Source organism: Callorhinus ursinus, unplaced genomic scaffold (genome assembly GCF_003265705.2).
Source record: "Callorhinus ursinus isolate GAN/ISIS: 27379988/994484 unplaced genomic scaffold, GSC_fseal_2.0 scaffold2, whole genome shotgun sequence".
Taxonomy (NCBI): domain Eukaryota; kingdom Metazoa; phylum Chordata; class Mammalia; order Carnivora; family Otariidae; genus Callorhinus; species Callorhinus ursinus.
The window spans coordinates 7,457,622-7,477,491 of record NW_027397064.1 but is presented as its reverse complement, the minus strand read 5'-3'; the positions used below and the strand labels follow the sequence as shown (position 1 = coordinate 7,477,491).

At 44.5% G+C, this 19,870-nt stretch overlaps 1 protein-coding gene and 1 long non-coding RNA gene across 12 annotated transcripts in view; one reads left to right on the top strand and one right to left on the bottom strand.

Moving 5' to 3' along the window:
* SP100 (SP100 nuclear antigen) overlaps positions 1-15,553 on the top strand; it is a 96,390-nt gene extending 80,837 nt beyond the window's left edge. For 5 of the 11 annotated variants that reach the window (XM_073877453.1, XM_025890031.2, XM_025890025.2 and 2 more), the window contains 10 exons: positions 767-814; positions 2,079-2,183; positions 4,122-4,264; positions 5,830-5,871; positions 7,826-7,870; positions 11,765-11,880; positions 13,300-13,420; positions 13,703-13,774; positions 14,275-14,418; positions 15,256-15,553. In XM_073877453.1, the coding sequence (XP_073733554.1) occupies positions 767-814; positions 2,079-2,183; positions 4,122-4,264; positions 5,830-5,871; positions 7,826-7,870; positions 11,765-11,880; positions 13,300-13,420; positions 13,703-13,774; positions 14,275-14,418; positions 15,256-15,354 (935 nt within the window). In that variant the 3' untranslated portion in view covers positions 15,355-15,553. Of the gene's footprint in view, positions 1-766; positions 815-2,078; positions 2,184-4,121; positions 4,265-5,829; positions 5,872-7,825; positions 7,871-11,764; positions 11,881-13,299; positions 13,421-13,702; positions 13,775-14,274; positions 14,419-15,255 lie in introns of those variants that run through there. The other 6 variants (XR_012373773.1, XR_012373770.1, XR_012373767.1 and 3 more) reach the window with 3 other exon arrangements.
* LOC112837774 (uncharacterized) lies at positions 11,345-18,672 on the bottom strand. Its single transcript, XR_003211816.2, has 2 exons — positions 18,527-18,672; positions 11,345-16,977 (listed from the first exon to the last, which is right to left on the bottom strand). It is a non-coding gene; the product is annotated as an uncharacterized lncRNA (long non-coding RNA).
* Positions 18,673-19,870: the final 1,198 nt, after the last annotated feature.

Here is a 19,870-nt window from a genome sequence, read left to right as displayed (position 1 = left end):
TTTCAGCACAAATATCTTCTTTCAGGTTTAGCGTTTTGGGCAGCTATCTGACCTGTAGAATCCACCATAAAATCTCCCTCGGAACCCTGTATTACCACCTTTTATGTCTGTCTCTTTATTAAAGGAAATCTTCAGGACCTTCATTTAATCAGAATTTTTATCTGTGAGCTTTGACTTTCTCATCTGTAAAATGAGGATGGTATTAGTTCCTGTTTGATAATTTGTTCTAAGGATGAAGTAAGTTAACAGAGGCAAGGTCTAAGAATAGTTCTTGACACACAAGAAGCACTCAATAGATGTCTAACTTCAGTATACTTACAGAGTTGCTTCGGAAATCTACAAAACACAGTTTCCCAAATTTATTTGGAGATAATAGTAAAAGAAATATAGGGTGAATCTCAGTTAAGTATCATCTTTGTAATTAAGTCTAGGCCAGGGTTCAGCAAACTATGGCCCACAGGACAAATCCAGCCCACTGACTATTTGTAAATAAACTTTTATTGGAACACAGCCACATCTTTTCATTTCCATATTATCTATGGATGGTTTCATAATACAAAAGCAGATTTGAATAGTCACAACAGCAATTATGTACCTTAAGTATTTACTGTCAGTTTATAGGAAAAAGTTCCTGACTTCTGATTCATTCACACATTTGCCATTTTTCTTGAAGTACTAGACAGGCTTCTGAAAAATTACATTTGAATGGTGTTTGCAATGTAATTTTATAAACACAAACATCTGTGTTATTTTTTTACTTTCTCAGGGAGAAAAACGGTCATCTCCGGGTCTTTGAGAAGAGGCAGAAAAAGAGGTAAAAGGAAGTAAATAATATACTTTTAATAATTAAGTCTCTAAATTCTTATTTTATACTCTGTGTTTTGAGTGATCAATCAATTTTCTTAATTGGCTTTTAGAACAAGTAACAAATGTTAGGCTATTCATTGGCCTTGGTTAATTTCAACAGCAAGACAAGATGGTATAACACCCACTCCATTGATTAGCCAGTTGATCTGAGAGACCCCAGGCCTCCTTGGGCCTGTACAGGGCTTATTTGACTACACTGATAACTTTTGAGGAAGGAAATATAAAGAAAAAAATATAAAGGTTATGACTCTCATGATATTTAGCTGACCCTTCTCTTGCCCACATAGAGAGCCATAGGTTGCCCATCAAGGGGGACCCTCGGTGGTAATACAAGACCCATGTCCTAATTCCCAAACTTCCTTTGGTTGTGTGACTTTGGATTATCATTTGTGGGTTTGTTTGGTTTTTTTTTTTTGCCTCATTTTCCTTCTCTGTAAATGGGCAGGTGAATTAGACTGAGTGACCTTCTAGGCCCACCCCAGCTCTAACAGAATAACTCTGGAAGGACCACGGCCACCCACCCTTCCCATTCCATAGAGAAGCCCCAGCATTTGTCTTTAATGAATCCCCCTAAGTGTTGGTCAGAAGGGCAGGAGCAAGATGCTCCTGCTTCTGAAGTTCATTTTTAGACTTGCAACGCCTGCTTCAGCAGCATCAGAACTCAGTACCCCCACCCAAAGGATGTGCAGAGGTCCCCTCCCTGAGTAATTTGCATTTCTAGCATACTCTACCTTGAGTTTCCCTTTTAGCCGCAGAGAAAGCTCACATGAAGAAGTGCAAAAAGCAGAGAGCAAGGAGAGAAGAGAGACACCGCCCCTGCTAGGTGCCCCATTGCAATCTTGCTTTCTGTCCCTGAGCTGATTCCTCAAGCAGGGAAACAAAACTAAAAGTTGAGGTTTTTATCTCCAGCTACATAACTTCAAAGCAATAATACGGCGGGAGGAAATCATTGCACAATGGGGAGTTGTGGTCAACAAACTTGGAGATTCAGACACCTCCACACAAAGCTTTTAATGTAGGGTTTTGCAGAATGACATTATCTTTGTGCTCCTAATCTGCCATAGAAGAAAGACCTAGAAGGGTAATGAGTTCATGGGGAAAAGCCCTCCCATACATTTTAAATGATAAAAGAAAGATCTCAAGATGGATGAGGTCAAAACAGTGCATAGTTGTAGAGAAAGATGGAATGAAAAAATAATGCTTCTTTGCAGGTCCAAGAATTCCCAGAGATACACGTATGAATTTTTGCCTTCCGGAACTTCCCGTGACCTGTGGAGAGGCAAAGGGGATTTTATATAAGGAGAAAATGAAACAAGGTGGATTTCATGATCTTCTATGCTTTTCAACTGGAAAATACCCATGTGAATAATATATTATTCAGGGGGTAGACGCCTGTGTCGGGGGTCTCCCAAGACCATCCCTAGGTTTGGTGATTCACTAGGAGGACTCACAGGAGTCTGCATATAGTGAACTCATGGTGATGATTTATTAGATTAAAAAGGGTACAAAGCAAAATCAGGGAAGGAAAAGACACACAGGACAAAGTCCAAAGGAAACCAGGTGCCAGTGTCCAAGAGTCTCTCCCGATAGAGTCACACAGAACACACTTAATTCTCTAGCAATGAATTGTAGCAACACATGTGAAATGCCGTCTACCAGAGAGACGGCCCCCAGCCTTGGAGTCCAGGTTTTTATCAGGGATTAGTCACGTAGGTGTCCTCTGCCTAGCACACGCCAAAATTTCAGACTCCCAGAAGGAGAGCAGGTGTTCAGCATAAACCATTTATATTGTTTATGTAAACAGCTTAGGACAGTGAGACACTCTTTAAAGGTCTGGGAATCGTGAGACCCCTGCCCAAATGCAAGTTCCCCAATGCCAGCCAAGAGCCAACCTTGTAAGCAGACCTTTCTAAAGATAGCAGCCTCTGGTCTGACCCATTAGCTCTTTTCTGTACAGCATCCCAGATAAGCTGGAGGAAAGATGGCATTTCCACGCTTACAATTAATAAACACAAGAGGACATCTCTCCTTTCCCCATGGAAAATGTCCACAGGATGCCCACCCAGCACCCAATGCGAGACCAAGTACTTCAATATCAGGGTGGAATATGTACACATTTGGGAAATCTGGCTATAACCTTCACAACCCCATTCCCCTTAACATCTGTATGGCCTTATGCTAATGGGGAGGAGCCCAGGATTTAGAATTAGAGGACCTGGATTCAAGTTCCAGTGATACCATGAGGGTCTGTTCCATCTAGACCAAATTGCCAGTCTCTCTTACCCTGACCTTCCTCCCGAACAAAATGGGCATAATAATAAAACTTGCCTCACCGTGTTATTCTGAGGGGGGGAAATGAGATGGCAGATATAAAATACTTGGCAAATCATAACTGTTAGAGCACAGTACAAATGTTCATCTGTCATAATTGATTCCCCCACCCAAATATAGTTCTTTAGGGACCAACATGTATCAATGTTTGCCCCGTGACCATATTTTAGATGTATAATTTAACTTTTCCCACTTGATGACATTTCCATAATCACTTTTCCCATAGAGTAGTTATGAGTCCAAAATATGAGAAATAATTTTTTTGGAGAGAGAGAGAGAGAGAGGGAGAGAGATAGAGGAGGAAGGGGCAGAGGGAGAGGGAGAGAGAGAATCCCAAGCAGGCTCCACGCCCAGTGCGGAGCCCAGTGCGGGGCTCGATCTCACCAGCCTGAGATCCTGACCTGAGTTGAAATCAAGAGTCAGATGCTCAACTGACTGAGCCACACAGGCGGCCCCAAAATATGAGAAATAATTGATTGCCCTCGGCTGGATGACCAACGTTGTACAAGAGGAGGCAGGTGCGGCTGTGGTGACAGCTTCTGCACGGCCCCCCGTGTGGCTTCATCTGCCCCCTCTGAAACTCAGCCTGGCTCTCAGAGAAGGGGAGGAAAAGAATCCTGCTCATTCATCTTCGGAGCCATTCAGTTTTTCCTCTTTTGAATATAGCGAAATATTTTTTAAAAATAAACGTTGGTGCTAATTATTGTCCTCGTTAAACAAAAGCCAAAGACGTGTGCACGCAGGACAGGAAGTCCTGTCCTGCCCTTGCCTTCTGGGCTGCTTGGGAGGCTACTGAGAGCCATCTCAGTTTTCCTGCTGTAGATTCTGAGCCCAGGACAGGTGGCTCAGGTCCATGGTGAAGGCCACCGGTTCTCCGGTTGGTGGGGGACACTCCCTGGCAACTCCTTGTTTTGGTCTCACAGGAACCTCAGAGAAGTGTATAAAGGGTGAGGATGGAAGATGGTTTACCTTCAGGGAATTTGAAGTTGAAGGAAACTACTCACGGTCCAAGAACTGGAAGATGAGTGTGAGATGTGGTGGATTCCCCCTGAAAGACCTGATTAAGGTATCCCAATGATAAGTGGCTTACATGCAGGGTTTAGTGTCACTGTTCACCAGCTCCAAGCATTAGCAGAATTTCTCAGTGTCCAGAAGACTCTCACGATGCCCTTGCCCAGGTCACAATGCATGTGTTACTAACATTGCACTCAGAAACATCTTGGCTGCTTTATAGTACAGCTTAATCCTCTAAATGCATGAACTCTTATCCTTTTGAAGGTTGGACAGGAAACTGTGTCTCTGATGGGGCCATGAATCATTGCCACTGTGTAATGTGGTCACAGGAAAGTAATTTAAATGAAGAGGTGGGGGTCTTGGACTTTGGAGGCTGGAGGAAGGAGTCTGGACCCTTCCTTTAATCATGGGGGGATCGTGGGAGGGTTATGGGTTAGGGGCTGACTAATACAGGTGAAACACCACTTTAGAAGTATTAATCTGATCAGAGAATGCAGGATGGGTTGGAGGGTGGAGTGCTGGCAGCCATGAAGACTTCACATGACCTTCACCACCTCTGTGCCTGATCCACCCCTGCTCAGCCCACAAGGCCCAGCTCAAACAGCACATTCTCACCACACCTGTTGCCTGTCGCTGCTCTAACACCTCTTTACAACCCGGGGTGGCTTAAAACCATGCAAATCCATTATCTTAACAGGTCTGGAGGCTAGAAGTCTGAAATCAATTTCACTGGGCTCAAGTCAAAGTGTCAGCAGGACTGGTTCTCCCTGGAGGCTTCCAGGGAGAATTTGTTCCTTGCCTGTTTCAGCTTCTGGAAGCTGCCTGCGTTCCTTGCCTTGAGACCCTTCCTGGCACCACTCCTGGCATCACTCCAGTGTGTTCTGTCATTACATCTCCTACTTCTCACTCTGATCCTCTTGGCTTCCTGGCAAAAGGATGCTTGTCATTACATTGGCCCCACAGAGATAATCAGAATGATCTCCCCATTGCAAGGTCCTTAATTTAATTAAAAATGACTGTAGAGTCATTTTTACCACTTAAGTTAACATATTCAGAAGGCTGGGGGTTGGAATCTGACCATCTTTGGGGGCCATTATTCAGCCTACCATAGTCACCTGTCTCTGGATCCCAAAATACTCCATGAGAGCAGGGTTTACACTTTATCATCCTTACCCATCCTATAAGGCTCATCTTACTTGTCTCCCCAACGGCCTAGACAACTTCGTGTGCCCAGGGCCACTGATGGGGCCTGCACCCTGTCTGTCACGCCCCAGATTACGTGGCAGTGGGTAGCTCTAGCATGTGAGGTATAAACACACAAGCTAGAGGGGCCCTGGGGAATGGAAAGGAAGCAGTGGGTATAGAAGACACTGTGAAGGAAAACCTGGCAAGGCTAGGAGGAAAGCAAGAGAGGATGCAGTTTTCAAAGCTTACCTTAAAGCTGAGTCTGGGTAAGAGAGAGCCGTGTGTTTCAGATTTGGAGAGGGACATTATTTTCCATGAAGGTACTTTGAATTTGTGTTGACAGTGGGACATATCTGGAGGGTGGTTGGAAATACCAAGCTCACGGAGTAGAAACCAGGACCCATCATAGCATTCATCTCATTTCTCTTTCAGAATAAATATCTACCAGACCCTCCAAGAAGAAGAATAAGAAAGGTAATTATCACATGACTTTCTGCCAATGTCTCACCCTCTTGGGATGGATAATAGCCGTGTGTCACCTGGCGAAGCAAACAACCCAAATCACATTCTCTCCCTTTCTTTTGTATCTTTCGTCTCCTTCACATGCACACACGCACATTCACACTGAGTCCTTCTTGGATCCTTCTTTAAAGGACCGTTCATTTCCTTTATGGAGATACCACCTTTGAGAATAGAGAGACTGGAAGGCTGATGTGCCAGGGGTGAGACACTGCTGACCTGGAAGATCTTCTGCTTTATGGAGAGGCCACACCAGGGAGATGGTTTTGGAGCTGGGTGTCTGCGGGAAAGCATCGGGCCTCACCAGAGGGGCTTTGCAAACCTCAGTTCCATCTATGGAGGTGAATTCTCTTTCCTTCCAAGTCGCATGTGGAGTTCATGGACCAGTGGTTTCCATGGTGCATGGATTCCAAGGAAGGAGATGGGATAATTGGTGTCTTCCATGGCCTCTCCGAGAGCAGGTGTGAGAGAGAAACCTGTGTGGTACACAGAGGAGATGGAAGAGCTTCCATTTCTCTAACCTCCAATTGTGGTGGCCTTGGTCCATCTCTGCTGCACCCAAAAGTCACAGCCTTCACAAAGCTGGTTTCTGGGGCTACCCGCCCCACTGCTTTATGCTAGTGACTCAGTCACGAGGGCCTGCCTCCACTGGGTTTTCTGGAGAAAGACACATTATTTGCTCTGTTCATTAAGAGCAAACATCTCTGCCCAGTGCTAGGGAGTCAAGGGTAACTCAGTCTGGGTTAGTCAATTGAGTTGGCCGTCTCCCATCCCTTCATCACAAATGCCATCTCTCAGTTCCCTCAGGGCTTACAACTCTTAAGGTGTGACTACCTCCGTTCTCAGAGCATCTCTCCAGAAGGTCTTTTCCTTCCCCAGCCCCCTAGGCTTCTGTCCCTGGTGCCATCAAATGACAGGTGGTGCTATTGGCAGTTTCTCTGCTCATAAGATTCCTGTTAAACCCAATAGTGATAGCTGAGGTGTTCCAAGAGAGTAAGATAGAAAACTCCACGCTAATCATTTACTGGCTGCTAAGAAACCTCATCTCCTGAGTGACAGCTGTGTTCATTTGTTTGCTCCACAAACACCTGTGGAGCAAACACTAAGCACTAAGCATATGCTTGGCCAGTGGCTGTGCACAGGAGGCCAAAGCGACAGACCCAAGGAACTGTTTCAACTTCGTTGTCGAACATGGGACACTAACTATTGGGGAGGGATGGGGCGTTCTAGGCCGCTCTGAGAGGCAGACAGTGGCGTGGCTGTCTCCCAGGTCATCGTGCTTTTGATCACACTGAGTGGCTTATCTGTGGCCTCAATGCCTGGGTGGGAGGTAGAAGCTGAGTCAGCCTTTGTTCCAGACTGAAGGAGGCCAAGTCATTCCACAGATATCCAAGGTCAGTGCATGCTTTTGGGATTCAGAAGAAAGTGGAGAGGTGCTTAGCTTCAGGAAGAAGAGGGCCAGGACTGGGGACCTTAGATCCATTTTGTTTTCAGGTTAGGCCCTAGGCGAGCTGCAGAAGGCAGTGGGGTTCTCGGGGACACTTGCATGGTGTCCAGGACTCTGGGTGCTGCGGTCACTGGGGCTCGTGGATATTCAGTCCTCAGCCTGATTCCCTCACTGCAGCTCCAACTCTATTTGTGGAATCCAGGACCAGGCTCCCTGTGTGGCTTCACAAAGGGCTGCCTTGAGTCGGACAGCCAGAGAATGGAGCTTGCATTGAGCCAAACTGTCAGTGACATAAAATGTCATGCTTTTTTATTCTCCAATTAGATATATAGACCCATAAATGCAGATATAAAGCAAAGGGAAGGCTGTGGCATGAATCCTTTACATAAAGAAATCTGCTCAAATGCGTGGTTAATGAAAAATCATATTCAATATAGTCACTCAATCTTTCTCTCTTTTCAGCAGTCAAGACCAGAGCCTAGCAGCAATGACTTTTTTGACCCTTACGTAAGTACTAACTCCCCCAACTGTGACCCCAGAATAATCCAGGCCTTGTCCCTCCCTACATGACCTGTATCATTGCTGCGTTTCTCTGAAGTGTGATCACACTCAGTTGGAGTGTGTCACTGTGTGTGATGAGCAGAGAACCGCAGACGGACATATCACCCACACCAGCGAGATGATTTTGGAATTGGTGTTTCTGCATGAAAGCTCCCTTTCCATTTGTTCAGGGAAACTTTCCTGTTTCCTTATTTCCCTTTGAGGGTGAGTATGGGAGGCGGAGCGCTAGACCACTGGGGTCTCTAGAGCCAAGACTTAAAGTGGTAATAGCCGAGGCTGGCCTGCACATGACGGGTAAGGAACACATTTGAGAGAATAGCAGCATTCTGAAGAAGGTGATAAGGAAGGAAAGGAAGATCACAAACATCCACTCCAAGACAGAGGCAGAGAGCTAAGATGGTTGAAGCATCCGCGAGAAGGAACAGGCTGAGCCAAGCTGGCAAGTCCAGGGGTGGACTCTGTCACCAGTTCTGCAGAGAAATGTACATAGGGCAAGTGGGTGATGCAGGGAAATATCTGCAGGGTCCTTTATGGAGGCCCTGGAGCCCATCTCAAGGGAGCCAGCAGGGGGCTGAGCTGGCTAAGACGGAAACTATCAACATATAGCAAATCACAGACATTTTTACTCAAACTGCTTGGCTAGTGCTTGATTATGTGCAGACCCTTCTGATGCCACAGGCCCTGCTTGTTAAAGTCTGCCTGCATTAAAGTCTGCCAACATCACAGATGGCCCCTCCCTCTAAGCCAAATCACACTTTGATTGCTTTCTTTGCAACAAGATGGACATTTTGGGCTGAATCACCTTTTTGCACAACTCCAGGGGGGGCTCTCACTGTTGAATGATGGGCAGCTGTACTGATAAGGGATGCTTATGGAGAAGGGTAGAAAAGGGTTGCCATGCCCTCTGTTCTTCTAGCGAATGCATTGCCCAGCATGATCTAGATGCAGCCACATGACTTCGATTCCTCTGCTGGAGGTGGGACCCTTGAGCAGTGGAGTAGCTCTCATCTCTGGGGTCTGCACAACTTTTCTGATAACTGGAATGGACATGGAGGGTTATTTCTCACAGTTCACAACCAAGCCCTCTGTGAAGATAAAAAGGCAACTCTTCTAACAAGAATGTCCTCACTCCTTTTCATAAACTTTCTGTGACAGATTTCGTAGGCTGATAATGACTCTACTCCCAGCTCCCAGACTTTGCTGGGAGAAATCCTGCTAGACCTTGGGCCTCCAACCTTGGCTGCACACGGCAATCAGCTGGAGGTCCCACCCACAGAGGTTCGGATGTTAGTGTTCTAAGGTGCTGCCTGAGGGTCAAGATTTTCCAAAGCTCCTCTGGTGGTTTCAATGCACCACAGCCAAAGCTGTGGGCCACAGTGTAGTATTCATCTGAATCTCCTGGCCTTCTGATTCAGGCAGTGAGGGATGGGGTCTGAGAATTTACTCTTCCAACAAGATTCAGTGGATGCTGCTCCTGCTCACCCCAAAACCACTGCTTTAGAATCCAGAGGATTCTAAAGAATTCTTTAGAATCCAGAGAATCCACTAAGGACTGCACCTTAAAACCATCTGGGAAATGTTTAAAACATACTGCCTATGTCCCCCCCCCACCCTGGTGAAGCAAACAACCAAAATCATGTGCAATTAATTGAATCTCTGAGGATGGGACCTTGGGCATCAGAATTTTTTAAAGGTCCCTAGGTGATTCTACCGTATAGCAGGTTGAGAACCACTGCCAAGCAAAAGGACAAATTTCTTGCTAAAAAGATTAAAGAGATCTATGTTGAGTTTGTGGGCTCCTAGACTATGGACCTTCCAACACGGGATTGTCATGTTTATTCCTTCTCTCTCAGGGCCTGCTTACAGTGCACTTTTTATAAGATGATAGTCTAGAAACCTCCACCCAGCAATGGTCAGCATCTATGAGTGTCATCTGTTATGACAAAAAAAGAAAAATATTTACACGGCCCATGCCAGGCCCAGGTGGGGATGTGTCCAGGGATGTCCCTTCCAGGCCATTCCTTAAGTTTTCCCTTTCAATAAAGGGAGTGCATGGGCAAGATACAGGAGCCTAGAATTTCCTCTTACATGTGACTCTTGTGGCCCTTCTTCTTACATTGAATTTATAGATGAAAAGAATTTACAAATTGAGATATGTCCCAATTCACATCAGCTCACTGGGTGCAGGCATGACATTCTGACTGCTACGATTTAGAACCTAAAAAGCAGGCTGCTGTGCTTTGGCTAATAAGTAAGGCATCTGCATCCTTGTGGCTGTAGGCCTCACAGAAGCACTGAGAAGGAGATGGGAGGTTTGGAAAATGGGTTCGGCAGGACTGGTGATGAACTGGATATCTGAAAAAAAAAAGGAAAAGCAGCAGAGGTTTAGAAAAAAATCCAAGAGAGTAGAATATCACGGAACAAAGCATAAAGAGTGTTTCTAGAAGGAAGAGATGGAATGGTGCTCCCTGTCACCTCCCCACTTCCTCATTGCCACCAAGAGTCCCGACCACCCATCGCTGGGTGGGCCAGCCCCCAAATCTGTGCATTATTTCGTACCTAGATTGTCACAAGAGGATGTAAATCCTTCTTCCAACCCATGGTATAAACAGGATATTTTCATTTAGGTGTAGGGCTGCCACCCATTGGATGAAATGTTTCCCCATCACATAGTCTTCCTCAGTTGGCTCTGTTGCTGCTCAGGTGGTCCTAGGAGAGGGGCCAGGTGCCTCATCCTTTTGGGCATTTCTCCAGCCCAGGCACACAACCTTCTTACATAGAAATTGTAGTATGTATGGATTCACATGTTATTGCCACATAGATTATCACACACAACAGGAAAAAAATGTGATTTCTTTTACCCATCAACGGGCTCATTCCTTGACCAAGATTTATTTTGGTCTATTAATTCTGTTGTTTTTAACATGTGTTTGTTACTCCACAATCACTTAGATACAAACACTATCAAATGTTTAACTTCACTAAAGGAAATTAAATCTGGCTAAAGGTCCCACATATTACGATTGGTGGAAAATCAAGCATCATCCAATTTTGTGGGTCCCTCCACCTTCCTTATTTACAAAAACACCAGGCCTTGAATGCCCTCAGAAAATGAGGGTATGGCCTAGGCCTTCAGTTGTGGTGGTCACTGTTACCACAATCCCTGGTCATTTGGGGATGGCACCTCCACACCTTACTTGCTGAGCTAAACCATGGGACATCTCCCCCCAGGCTCCCAGAGCCAAAGAGCTCTGTCCTCCCTGGCATCCACCTAATCATCTGTGTCTACGTCTTTCCAACCCACAGGTACTGTCACAGGCCCAGGGGTCCTCCAGGCACGGAGCCCATAGTGCGGGAGCTCCTCCCCAGGCCCTTCAAATCATGGAGAACTTATGGCCAAGAAAATAGGATGCAGTGATATGTCAGAAGTGTAATCTCTTATATTAAATTCTCGGTAAATCACTCTTCAGTGAGTCAATGTAGATGATGCAATGTAGATAACTAGATAAAACACTGTATTATATTCCTGAGCCAAGTTTTGCCAGCAAAATAACAAATTTCTCAGATTATCTTTAATTCATCCTTTTTGTGGTTGTTGCTAGTCTGTGTCAGAATCTCTATCTTCATAAAAAAAACTTCAGTGGTCTAATAGCCACTTCTTCCCAAACTTTGCCGCAGACCAGAATGTCTTCTTCCAAAATCTTCACTCAATATTTTGAGGAGAGAAATTTATAAGTGTCACCTGGGTACAAGCAAAGGTCATGCGTTCTAGAGTCCCAATGTGTCGACCTTCTGGGGTCTCACTGATTCCAGTGATGTCTGCATTATCTCCCCTTCTAGCCGGGAAACTCAAATATATGTGAGGTGTGCCGTGGACCTGGAAAGCTGTTCTGCTGTGATACTTGTCCAAAGTCCTTTCATGAGAAATGCCACATCCACCCTATAGATGCTAACAGGTTAGTGAGCCTGGTCCCCTTTTGCCGTTCCTTCCTGTGGCACAGCTCCTCCAACCATGCACACTCAGCCTGCAGAATTTGTCTCTGGTTGTATGTATCTTGATGCAAAGGGAGCAGAGTCTTAAAGTATCAGGATCCAGAAATATGATCCAGAGTTGTTTAATGGTTCAAGCAGCAACAGATTAATGGGAAGCAAAAACTCTCCAAGTTGTTGTTAGCTGTACTAGAAAGAGATGTCACCCTCACATCCCCCACTTGGTTCCCAGACCCAGGTACTTTGTTGCGGTGATTACACCATACATTAGGTGCTGGTTTAAAGCATATACCACCTGCTATGGGAACATCAAAAAGTTGACAAATTGGGGACTGTGATGAGCCTCTGATGGCCATTGATGCTACATTTCCTTTGCCTTAAAAGATATCTTTGGTCAGAGATGATGGTATGAGGGATAACATGGAGATTGATAAGGCATTCTGTAAGTGATAGTGCAGGCAGAATTGCTGTGACCAGGGAGGATGGATGATTTCCATCGGTATTGTGTCCATTCCTATGAAGACAGAGCATTGCCCCTTGGTAATGGGAGAGTCTAGTGTAATCCACCTGCTCCCAGGTAGTTCCCAGGGAATAGTGTCGTCTTGGGGATTCTGCATAAAGCTCTGCAGTTGGGCAAGCTGCAGAGGCAGAAGACAGGCCTGCTCTATTGCTGAGCCCATGTATAGTCCCCATCCTCGCACCACGGGTACTCGGGAATGGGCCCCTCGGGCAAGCACTGGAGTAGCCAAGGAAAAAGGCAAGTGACATATCTAGGAAGGATCACTGTATCCACTTGATTATCGAGAGCCCTTCAGCACAGAGAAGAATGGAGAATGAATCTCAAGGCAAATGGCAGATGTCTGACACTACTCTGTTCATAGATTTTTCCTTTCCAAGAAATTTCTGCAGCATAGATTCTAGGCCCAGGTAATGGCAGTGCCAGAGGAAACGGTGTCTGTAACTCTGTACTTACTCAGCAAAGTTGAGAAACAAGAGGTGGTTTCCTTTTACTATGGTCTGATGGCTCACTGAGGCCCAAGACTCCAGTGCTTGAAGGTACCAATTGGAAATGTTAACAGGCAGGGCTCATTACTGAGTCCACAGTGGCTCAGAGAAGAACTCTTAAGTTTTGAGATGAATGAAAGACCATCACCCACCATGGCAGCTCACTCAACAAACTGTCAATCCTGCTACCACTGTTAATGGGAGGGGTGTCTGGCAATTGTACCCAAATGGGACTCTAGCGCAGAGAAGTGTCCAAGAGAGAAGCTGGATACAATGTGGAAACCATCAGTCATTCCTGAACAGAGGACTTTAGCAGCTGTAGAAACAGTGACTGAATCACGGAGAACCTACCTTTGCTGACCTTATGCCCAACCTCTCAGGGACCCATGGAGTTGCATCTTCTGCAGGATAAAGGCTCTTCAGCAAAGGTACCCACAAAGCCAACGATGTCACCAAGTATCTGAGGTCCTAAAGAGGCGGATGGTGCCTGAGGAACAGTTGGTGAGTTGAAATATAAACCTGAAGTCTCCTCCTTTCTGTTGACTTGAGAGAAGCAGCACAGTCTTGCAGGGGCTGGAGGGATGGTCCCCACGGGCGAACTGCTGTCCCCTGCTGTGCTTTGATCACATGACCTAACAGTAAAATCTGTATTCCAAAGAAAATTCCCATTCCGTGTTTGTTTCATAGGCCACAGGTTTGGGAGCTGTGCATTCTGTCTGAGCACATGTACACTTCATTCTCTCCAAGCTGCTTTTCACTTAAAATCTCATCTGTCTTTTGCAGAAATGTGAATTTGTCCTCTTGAAGGTCTACTGCTGTTCAAAAAGCCTCTTTTTTGCCTCAAGACCACATTATGTAAGTAATGGCAACAAAGCCGAAACTGGCATTGTCAAATTTGTGATATGGGTCCAATGGGGTCACTTGTCAGTATCTTCATCTCGTTGATGGATATCTGAGTCAGCTTACTCAGTCCTTGGCCACTTAAGCTGCTACCACAAAGTACTGTGGACAGGGCGGCTCAAACAGCAGATATTTCTCCCAGCTCTGGAGGCTGAAAGCCTGAGATCAGGGTGCCAGTGGGATCCTACAGGCTGCCAACTTCTTCTTGTGTCCTCACATGGTGGAAAGAGAAGAAGAGATCTCTCTGGGGTTGTTTTTATAAGGGCACTAACCCCATTCATGAGGCTCATGCTCACAATCTAATTATCTCCCAAAGGCCGGACCTCCTAATACCATCACATTGGGGGTTAGGATTGCAACATAGGAATTTGGGGGGGGACACAAGCGCTTGGTCTGTAACAAGGGGTAGACTTGGAACAGTGCTCACAGTCTGCCCTTCCGCACTTTGTCAACAGAGTAACGACGCGTCTCATGGCCTAAAGCGACACATGTGGTTAAACAAAATCAAGAAAAAGCTGAATAGGAAACTGTACCTCCAAGTGGAGGGGTTTGTGCAGGACATGTGCCTCATCTTTCAGAACCACAGGGCTTTTTACAAGGTGAGTGGTTCCCTCTGCATCCCTCTTTCTTTCCATGAAGCCACTTTGCCGTTCATCCTCTTATATCAGGTAAATGTTACAGTTGCCCTCATCTTGTGGCAAGCCTACCCAAGTGCAAATTCTGGGGGTATTCTAAAAGCCCTGTGGTCTAAGGTGGGGAAATAGTAACAAACCAGGTCTCTTTGCAGACATTACCTTAGGACCTCAGGGTTTGCCCACTTCTAGATACCCAGTGTTCACCCACAGAAAGCAGTGGACTGCAGACCTATTTCCTTCCACGAGAAATGGAAACGCATTTTTTTTCCCCCGGACCTGGGTAGCTCTGTGTGTGTCCCAGAAGTCTCCGCCTTTGCCCCGGGTTCCTATCCTTACTCAGCCAGAGGCGCCCGCTGAGAGACTGGATGCGCGGGCGTGGAGTACGCGCGTGCGCAGTTTGCTGGCGCTGCTGCGCACCAGCCATCTGGCGTCCAGGACCTCAGGAATGTTGGGACAGGGAGCTTCCCTCTCACACCTGAACATCTTCCTATCTCCACTGGTTCCCTACCATTGTAGTCTTGCGAGTCATAAGTGCTGTGTTTGAAAATCAAGCAACTGGTATTTTTAAAAAATTAACAATACATTTCTGATGAATTAGACTATAATACAGTACTATTTTTACATCTCTGTCTTCCAGGTAAAGAGAAATTATCAAGCTATCAGGGACCATAAGACTCTTGACTGTATTAATTCTCACTTAACATTTGGGATAGTTTAAAATGAAGCTCTGGATTACGTGAAACATGGAGAGCCTAAGCTCAGTTGCTATGGTCTTTCTCATTTTTCTCTTTGCTTTTTCAGGACAACCAGAAATTCATCAAGCTTGGACTTCAGCTACAGGCCATATTTGAGAATAGTTTCAGAAACACTTTTGCAATTCAGGAAAACAAGGGAGAATAGTTCTCAGTTGGAGCACATTCTTTCATGAAGTAGCTCTCCCCCTCACCCCAACAGAGCCTTCAGCAGCTATGTGATGAGTCTGTGGTCCCCCCAACTGACAATTCTGCCTGTGGCTGTGCAAACAACTTTTTCAAATTTTTTTTTGTTGCCATTTTAGTTCATTTATTTTTCTAAATAAAATATAAAATTATCTTGTCAAGTTCTCTTATTGAATAATTTGGATGAAATTTACAGTAGAAAATATCGGGTCTTTCTATAAGGGATTGTATTATGTGCTTCCATTTATTTTAATCTTTTATTAGGTCCTTTAAGTTTTCTCCTCTTTTCCCCTCTCCACACAGGACTTAGCCATTTCTTTCTTTTCTTTTCTTTTTTTTAATGCTCGGGCAGTTAATATTTTTTCTTGCTATTGTGAATGTGAACTTTCTCCACGATATATTTTATTACCAATTATTGGCTCTTATAGAAAACTATTGTTATTTATATATCATGGTCACTGATTACCTTCCTGAATACTGGATAGTATCCTTTTTGGCCTCATACCCAGTGGCATCAGGAAGCTTGTAATAGATGCAGAGCATAGCCAGTTTTCAACTCACAGAATCATAACTGGTTCAGCAGATGGAAGTATTCTTCACTTGGGCACTAAAATCTCCGACAATTCTTGGTTCTGTTAGCAAATGGCTCTGCCGTGGCGCCCTGGTGACCTTGCAAGTCTCCACATAGACCACATAGGCAAGACTTAACTGCAGCTGATTTGATCTAAGTCTTGGCAGACTGCCCTGTAATCTTTCCAGAACACAGAGCATGGGACACTTGTGAAGCACTATGACAAGACCTTGTCCCAGTCACAACCTTATCTTCCACGGTTTATCAAGACACACTCTCTCCTCACATTGCAAGTTCCGATGAGGTGTGAGGCCTTCTGCCTCTTTCTCTGGGTGGTAGCTGCAGGCTATGGAACTGCTCCATTTCAGCATGAATGTGTGCTGCATCACATGCTGCATCAAATGCCATCCACGTCCCCTCTCGTTTGGTGGCACCCCATGGGACAAAGGACATGGGGAGCTGGCACCTTTGCTCTTCCTGCTTTTGCTGTTTATGTGAGTAATAAACTGTCTGATCTAAAAAGGGCACATTATTTCTTTACCAGCCAAATCAGTCAGCCTTGCCTGACGGTTTCCCAGATCCAATATATTCTGGCTAGCGTACCTGACAAAGAGTTCAACATATTGGTAGCTGGTTCAGAGCATGCGCTACACCCTTCAGGGAAATACCTCGACCTCACGAATCATTGCCTCCAGCTGGTTCCAAAGGTAAGTCTTCAACACACCTCTTTGTCATTCAATAATAAAATTTTGTTGTTGGAATGGGTAATTTTGAAGATTAAATTAACCTATGTAAAGTGTTTAAAATCATGTCAGAGATGCATGAATGTATCATGGTGGCTACACATAGTAGGGATTCTGTATTCGAAATGTTAATTCAAGGAAAGGGAAGCAATTCTAGTTGTCTACTTAGCTAGTTGCTGGATACTCAAACAGAAGCCATAAAAACCAAAATTGATACGGTTCTTAGACCTTCCCAAAGAGACCTTTGTCTATGTCCTGAGGTAATGATGCTCTGAAAAAAAAAGAAAGAAAGAAAATTCTCATCACTGACCAAGCAAAGTATTTTATTCTTGGAGATCTCTCCTATTGTGTCATCTATTTTTAATCCTTTACCTCCTGATAGAGTTATATTTTTCATTTAGATTTACCTTTTAAATGTTAACTCCTTTTTGTTTGCTTTGTTGAATGAAGGGGAATCAGCAATGTGGCTTTATTCTTTTGCTATTATCTAGAATGGGTTCTTTTCAGCCTACTGTTTTTATTTATGGCAGAAACAGTAGTGTTCTCCAAATATCACATACATCCTCCTAACTTTTCCAGCCACTCGCATTAAGTGTGGCTAAATGACTGAGACACTGACCAATAAACTATAGTCAGAAGTGGTATATGTCATTTGCAAGCTGATTCGCAGAAGGGCAGTGAGAATTCTGTGTAATCTCTCCTGCCACGTTGATTACAGAGGCCTTGTTTTGAGACAACAGAGCCTAGAGATTGACCCTGCCTGGTACGTGTATTCACTACCACCCCAGGAGGGCTCCCAGATCCACTGTGACTTGAGTAAGCAAAAGTAGACTTTGTTGTCTAAGCCATTAAAACTCAAGGGTTGTGTATTGCCTATAAGAATAGCCTAGCAAGAACTGGCTAATGTATATTGGAAACAAGAGAGAAACACTTATAGGAGTGGGTTTTTGGGATGTAGGACCTGGAAGGGTAGAATATAAGACTGGAGAATGGAGACTCCATTGATATGGAAGTCCTCTCCTCTGATCAGGGTGTAGAAGGCACTGGCAAGGGCATCTGGGGCTGGTCCTGTCTATGACCGAACTGGCTCCCTGAAGCTTGGACAAAAGGATGGCATTTAGCAAATGAGGTGGAGATGCCCCAAAAGCCTTGGCATAGTACCAAAGAAGGGGTCAAAAGACTCAGAGAGGTAGGAATGTTCACATGGGTGTATCACATGAAGACATGCCTGAAGACATGCCATATGGCTTGTCATCCAGATGAGCCCAGAGGACATTCCCTTTATAAAATCAGTAAGAACATTCTGTGGGAGTGCTGGTCTTTTTGATGACCTCACTTTTGCCTGTCCTCTGTAAACCGGAATGGACACTGATCCACACCCAATCTCCCCATACCCCTCCTTCTAGTCATGTCCTGGAAGACCACAGAGATCATTCGTGCAAGCAAGAAACAACTTCTCTTGGGGCACCTGGTGGCTCAGTCTGTTAAATGTCTGACTCTTGATCTCAGCTCAGGTCTGGATCTCAGGGTCTCAGGATTGTGAGTTCAAGCCCCAAGCTGGGCTTTCCTGCTGGGTGTGGAGCCTAGTTAAAAAAAAAAAAGAAAGAAAAAAGAAAAAAAGAAACTTCTCTTTTAGCAATTATGAATGTTCAGGTTCTATCTCATATAACAGATAGCCCTCTTTAATAAAAAAGATGAGTCTGGACTCTTTAAATTTATTATCCTACTTTTGAATCATCCATCAAACAACTGGATTTAATGTTTTGTAGAAATGTTGTTAAAGATTCATTTGCATACCAAGAAGTCTGATTTGCACATACCTCTCTTCTAACATGTATGCACAGAGTAAAAGTGGTTCCAATATCCATGGGGTCTATAAGACATGAGAGGAAAACAGTAATTTGTACATTGAAAAGTGCTAAATCTTGACATTTCACACAATTCACAGTCAGGATTGAGACATGTTGATTATCATTTCTCTCTACCTTTCTAAAGAAAAGGAAGAGCTATGGGATTGAGTTCTAGAAATCAAGGATGGTAATTCTAGTTGTTCTTTTAATTCGCTATTTGGCATTATGGAAAGAGAAGAAGGAGCGGAGAACCTTAAACGTGTGTACTTTGATTTCCTCAGGTATTAAAACAGAGCTATTGACATTTGTTTTGCCTTACACCTCATGATTGTGGTGAAGTTAAAATAAGATTCTTTTTGCAAAGTCCTTTGATAAACCACTACATACTCAATGGCATTGAGAAAGGAGAAATTAGCTCCGTCTGAGATAGCAAAAATCTGCCCTGCCATTCATGAGGCTGGAATAACAGAAACAGAGAAAGCCAGCTGCAAGTTTAATGGGAAACATTCTCCTAAGAACTTGCCACAGCTGTAAAATGTCCTAACCACCCTTCTTTGAATGACTAGTGCTTCCTCACTCACTGAGGAACTTTGTTGCCAAAATCCACACACTATCGGAAACTTGCTGCTTGCAATGATATTGGCAAGGATAAAACATCTCACCCTTGCTTGGAGGGCCTAAGTTCTTTTGGTAAAGAGATGGAATCTTGATTTCCAATCCAGGGGGCACAGCTTCCAATCTGGGATTTCCAAAGACAACATTCCACGTTTTCATAACTTTGTGGTTTTCTAGCAATAGGACCCTGGGTCCACTTCATAATCCAGACCTGATCGTCACACAACTCCGGCTTGGTTTGAACCTATCAAATCACTGCATCCTATAAATTATACTTCAACTCCACCCTTTCCCAAACTGTATAATAACTCTATCTATGTCTTCATTTGGTGCAATGTCCATGGTTCTCCAGTGTATGTTCCTCTCCCTTGTCGTAATTAGTCAATAAATCTGTTGGAATACAGGCTTGTTTGTCTCTGGGATTCTTAAACTGACTGAATCAGGACAATTTGCTGGAAGACTTCCATCAAAATCTAAAACTTGACTTTGCCAGTGGTTGTCTGACTCCTTTTTTTTTTTTCTTTTTGAAGGTAATTAGAAAGCAGGACTTCTGAGCTTTTCAAGATTTTTCACCAAATGATAACAATATTATTACCCAGGAGAGGAGCACTTAGCATTCTGTGCTCCATAAAAGATAAAGAGGTGGAAGAGAATGGGTGGGAAACACCATATGAATTCAAGACTTCAGTATTAAATAGG